Source organism: Trypanosoma equiperdum, assembly GCF_001457755.1.
Source record: "Trypanosoma equiperdum strain OVI genome assembly, contig: ctg_220, whole genome shotgun sequence".
NCBI classification, from domain to species: domain Eukaryota; phylum Euglenozoa; class Kinetoplastea; order Trypanosomatida; family Trypanosomatidae; genus Trypanosoma; species Trypanosoma equiperdum.
In genome coordinates, this window is record NW_027124111.1 from 1 (window position 1) to 5923 (window position 5923).

The window sequence follows — 5923 nt, forward strand, 5'->3', positions numbered from 1 at the left end:
TATTATTATTATTATTATTATTACTGATCTTACTATATTATTAGTATATACACAATAAAAATACTCTCCCATTATTATTATTATCAGCCCAATGACTATTACTATATTAACTCTAACTAAAATACATAAACTTAACAAAATTAGAATAACATTCATTTAATTATGCTCTATAACCATTGTTATATCCACCTATGGGCTAAAGTCATACAACCATTTTAGATTCTCAAATATTTTAAAGGATATACAAAAATATTAAAATATATCAAATTTCAGCAAGTTTCATAAACTTGAGCAATAATAATTAAAATTTTAGAATGCAAAAATAATACGAATCTACAAAAGCAGCGGCCATCAGAGCCAATTTCTGATTGGAGAGAAAACTGGAATCCATGCATGCCGGTTTTACTTTGCCTTGTCTTTCAATGAAATCAATCCAGCCACAGACGGCATTTTACATGGCTTTTTTCTCCAGGCGCGTTTTTGCAACTCTCCTAGCCCTTATACTTTCTACAGTTTACAGTTGTTCCTGCATCTCTATCTGTTCCTTAGCTGTTCTGCTCTCCACCATCTTTAACTTCGCACTTTCGTTTGCTCTCATCCTCACCTTTCCATTTGCATTTACCTGTATTTTCGCATTTATTTTTACTTTTCTTTGTGGGTCGCAGGTTGATTGTGCTATTGCTTGGTTTTTGGTTTTTTGTTCTTCCGCTTGCTGTTGCAGTTCGGACCGTCGCTGCGGCGTTTCTATTGTTCTTGTTAGGTGGTCTACGTCCGTAGCAAGCTTCTTTTTTACTGCTAGTTGCTGAGCTAGCCTCTTCCTAGTTTGGACCGCCTGTTCGTGTTTGTGTATTTTTTTCGCCGTGGCATCTAGTTGAGCTATCCAGGTTATTGCTTTCTTGGGGTCTGCTGCGTTGTTGTGTATGCCCTTGTATGTGACACACATCCCGTTGGCTGCGGCTCCGCTGCAGTCTGTAGTTAGGAAAGTTCCGAGGTGCGTTGCTTGTGTTGTGTGACGGAGTAATCCTGTGATTTCCGCGATCCTTCTTTGCAGCTCTGATGCTGTTAGCGTCGTTTCAGCCTTCATATTGCACAGCTTCCTTAATTGTGCTAACGTGGCTGGCAATGGGTTATTGTTGGTGCCCGGATCCCAGTTGTTGGTCAGATCTACAGAAGCTGCACAGGCTTTTGCTTCGTCGCCGGCGTGTGTGTTGTCTTTGGCACATACGCAGACGAATGCGGCGAACGCCGTTTCTGCCTTGCTCGCTTGCGTGTTAGTTCCGCAGTTTGCTTCCCTGGTTGCGCCCGCGGTGTCGCCGAACGTTTTATAATTATCGAAAGTGTCAGCAGGCTCCGTTTGGGTTCCGTAAATTGCTGTGTTTAGTTCTTTGTGCAGGTCTTCTTCTGTTAGGATATCGGCTGTCGGATGGTCCTCCTCCTCTTGCTTCGCCTCCGTGTAGGGTTCTTCCGCCAGTTTAGCTACGTTCTGCCGGACGGCATGTTTTTGTTCATCGTTTAACTTGTCTAGCTTAAAGTGTTTTAGTTTTTCCGTGATCTTTCCTTTGTCCAACAGAGGGTCGGCGGCTTTCTTCCAGTCTGCCCAGCGCTTATCCCAATTCGTATTCGGGGGTAGCGCTTGTTTGGTTGTGTCTCGTGGCTTAGTCGGGTCTGTTGCGTCCCTGAAGTGTTGCAGCCATGTGTCTTCCGCGAGCGTCATGTTTAACGATAGCAACTCATCCAAGTCTGAAGTTCCTCCTGGTGCCTGGTCTAGAAGCTTTGATCTTTCGCCACCGAGCTCTATTATAGCGCACAAAGCCCTTCGTTCTGGCTGGTTGCTGTCTTCCGCTACAGCTGCTAAGGCTGTAAGGGCTCCATTTAAAAGCGGCAGCGTCGCTAAGAGAGTTAAGATCCTTCCTTTGGCTGCCGCCATGAAAGAGCTTCTTTGGTCCTTACCGTTAAAATGTGGTTCTCAAATAAAAGTATGTCCTTGCAGTCTGTATGCCGGTTTGGGTATACATTTTGGGCCAAGCACCGGACTTAGTAATAAGTTTGTAAATAAAACACAGATCCCTTAATTCTCTGTCCCATTTTTGCTTTTTTACTTAGATTTTCCTGCCAAAAATAATAACGAGTGTTATTTTTAAATGAATCATTTGATGTGTCGCGTTATAATACCAGTGAAAGTGGAAAGTAACAAACTTCTAAATAAAATAAAGCTAGAAATATTTTTTCATGTCTGAGTGGACGTACAAAAGTTTTGTATGAGTGCTGTTTGCCAGTCAGTTATTGTTGCTTAAAAATCACTCAGTCAAGTAAAAGAATTATCTACTTAAAGATATAATTTATAGAAGTCTAATCTCTGTCAAAAATTTTTATATTTATTATTGTATTTTGTGCTTATATTAGAGGTTAACTTCTGTTGTGTGTGTACTTATTAAATAACAATATTAAGCCAGCGTTTCTACCATACTCACAGCTTCAACTTATTTTTGTCCTTATCATGTAAATATCTGTCTCTTTCGTCTCACGTTGTTCATTTTCAGTCCCAAATGCACTTTTCGCTGTGAAGTGTTTGATACGCTCTATCAATACCGTATTAGTGTGTATACGTCTGTGAATTGCTCGCTCTTTAAATGGGTTCAACAGTTTTTTATTGATTTAGTGAGAGTGAGGCGGATTGTCATTTGAATCTTTCTGTACTAAAAAAATTCTTCTTTGCGCGTCCATCCGCGGTTTCTTATCATTTAGTTACTTCTTTTACCTGTTCTTTCGACAGCGGCTTTTGTACCTATTACTGCTGTGAATTCCGAAGTATTTCTATTTATATCGATTAGTAGACTTCTTGTCTCATTGTTCTTAACCATTTCCCCGTATGATGATATCGTCCTATAGACTTTTACTAAACAGTGCATCAAATCCTTCTAACACTTTTTGTTTTCTTTTCTAACATTTTTTATCCTTTTCTCTTCTCCATTCTTTGTTACTCAATTACTTACTTACATTGCGCTCTGTAACTGATATAGATGCTTGCACTTAGCCCGTCCATCTGTCTTCAGCACCATAGTTCCCATAATATTAGTATATACACACTCACAATACTATCTTGTAGTTATCGTTATTAAAGCCTAACAAACATCCATAAAACACAAAAAATAAACAAAATAATCCAATGAGAATAGTATTCATTCTTCATTCCTTATATTTCTTTACCTTCACACACCTGGGACACTGTCATACACATTTTACTAAAATTTTCATAATTTTCAAGTTTCGAAAATTCTCACTAATTTTCACATTTTCATCAAAAAGTGTTAAAATATATCTAATTCCCTCAAAAAAAACTAATTTAATATATTTATTAAAATTTAGCAAAAAATCCTTTACCAATAATTTTTAAAAGTTTTATGCTAGAATCAAAAATACAAGCAAAAGAGGGGCCTTGTTGATGACAAAAGAATTGCTTCCTGTGGTGTTTGTGGGTCCGGTTTTACTATCTTTCTCTCTTGCCTGGGCTGCTTGTTTTGCCGCTTCTTTATCCAATTTGCACTTCTTTTTTCCACCTTCTTCGTCAACCAACTTGCAGGGGTTTTCACATTATCTACTCCTTTGGTCGCGCAAGTTTCATCTGTTTCACTAATCTTTGTGGTTGCTGAACTTTCTTTATTTGCTTTGCTTTCTTCCTGCAGCTCCTTAATTATCTTTATGTTCCGCGCCGTTAAGGCTCTCATAATACGTTAGAGTAAGTTGCAGCTCAGTGATGTCGTTCATCTGTCCTAGCATGCGGTTGCTTTGTCCGTCTGCCGTTTGCTTTGTTACCTGCTCGTTTAGCACCTTGCCCCAGAAATCTGTTTCGAATTTCGTTCCTCTTTTTTATTTGTCTTTTACCAACTTTTCTGTGTGGTCGTCGTGTTCGGCTTTGGATTGAAGCAGTAAACTCACTGCTTTTTGAGTTCTGCTACCTAAATTACCATGAATTCACTTGGCTTAGCGTAGCTTGATGCTGTTGTTGGGGTTAACTGCTGTTATTGCATTGGCGGCTACCTTGAGATAAGCTGCAGTGAAAGGCTCGTGGCTCTTGCTGTTGTTTCCGTTTTTAGGTATGCCGGCTCCCAGAGATCCATCTTCTGTCCCCAGTGCTATGCTGCAGTTTAGGTTGGACGCCGCAGCTATCGCATCTCTCCCGTCAGCTGTTTGAGTCGGTATGTCTTTGTACGTTGCTGCCGTGATTGTCGTCACCGCTTCCGGAACGGCGCTGCTATTTCCAGGTTTGTGGACGCAGCCTTTTAGGCCTGTGATACCTTCAACTGCTGTTTGATGGTTTGAACCTGTTGAGAGGCAGCAATGTTGCGGCACGCCGGATTTGGCTGCGTTTGCGAAGATTGACAGAAATTCGGCTAAGCGTTCTTGCAGGTGAGCTGCGCGCTGTGTTGCTTTGATTGCTGCTTTTGCTGTACCTGGAAGTGCTGTTAAGACGCCTCCTATTTCCCTTTCAAGGGCCGCTTCAAGAGCGGCCCATGGGCGCGTGTCTTGTTTGTTGGGCAGCTTGGCTAGATAAATTTCCGTTTGAAGTTTCAGCTTTATCATGGCGTCGGTGTCAAGTACAGCTGTTTTCAGTTTGAGTGTCGCTTTTTTGCTTATAGTGTCCAAGTCTTTGTTTGGGTAGTTGACAGAGAGGCTACAAGAGGTGTCTTTTAGACCTTGTCCTGCAGCCGTCTCCACTGTTATAGTCCAGATTGGTAGCATCGCCACTACAGTCGCTAGTAGTATCCATGATAGTGTCATATTTTTCCAGTGCTCCTTGCTGTGTTATTTCTGGAGTTGGAAAGTAAACAAGGAGCTGTGTTTGGCTTAGAAAAGGTGACTTATGCCTAAGTATGCAGTGGTTGACACATTCAGAGTGGACATGACTAGTGCGCCACCTCTTCTTATGTTAGTTGTTAGATGTTTGTTGTCTTCTCTGGCACCAGCTCAGTTTTTGCAGTTGCACTCTTTGTTTTTTAGGTCCATTACCTAGGTTTACGCATGCTGCTTCTGCCCTCACTTCGTGAAATTCGACCTATTATTGATTGGCTCCTTGCCGCAGGCTGTTTTGTGAGGTCGAGCTGGTTGCAAAATTCTAACCGACCTTTTGGGTTCCTATGTATCATACATTTTCTCTATTACTGGTTATCTTCAAGTGAAAATCAACGTTTCTTCATCGTCAGACACTTACCTCAGTGAAGCTAAACATTATTTCTCCAGAATATTAACATTTTAAGTGAATAAAATCATATATGCGGTGGCTTATATTCATTTCAACGTGAAATTTGAGGAATAATCAGTGATTCATTCTAATGTATCACTTTCCTTTTTCTGCGCTGTGTTGTTGCGTATCACCTAGTGACAAAATTTGGCTTGTAAACCAAACTTTGTCTTCCTTTCAATATTCCTTCCTTCATCTCCTTGTATTAAGAACCACTGTCATTAAGTTACTGTTCGAAACTGCTTGTATACAATCTCACTCCATCCCTCTTTATCTTTATGCTTTTGCTTTAATAATATCCTTAGCACATTTCTTTTCTTTTCCTCCATCACTTACTCTTATATCACCCTTACCATTATTTTTAATGCTTCTACTTTTCCCCAATTCGGTTTTCATCACAAACACTATTGCTATAATATTCGTATACACAAACTCACAACAGACTCAATGTTTTAAAGTAGATTAGAATAGGAAATATGATATTTATACACTTATACTGTTGTTTTACTATTAGTGTGGTTTAAGCGCTGCATCTCATCAAGATGATGAAAAACATAAACAAAGTGTCAGTGAATTATACTAAGAAACCAAGAGTGTTCGTTGTTGTAGTTAAAACTCATGCAACTCAAGGATAGTATAGGCTCATATTTACTGCGAAACTAAGCCATGTTGAAATTATTACAA

General features: G+C 39.9%; 1 protein-coding gene across 1 annotated transcript; it reads right to left on the reverse strand.

Moving 5' to 3' along the window:
- Positions 1-514: 514 nt before the first annotated feature.
- TEOVI_000071000 (variant surface glycoprotein (VSG), putative) lies at positions 515-1927 on the reverse strand (the record flags this gene model as incomplete). Its single annotated transcript, XM_067224074.1, has 1 exon — positions 515-1927. The coding sequence occupies one exon, from the start codon at positions 1925-1927 to the stop codon at positions 515-517; it is 1413 nt and encodes a 470-aa protein (XP_067080175.1).
- Positions 1928-5923: the final 3996 nt, after the last annotated feature.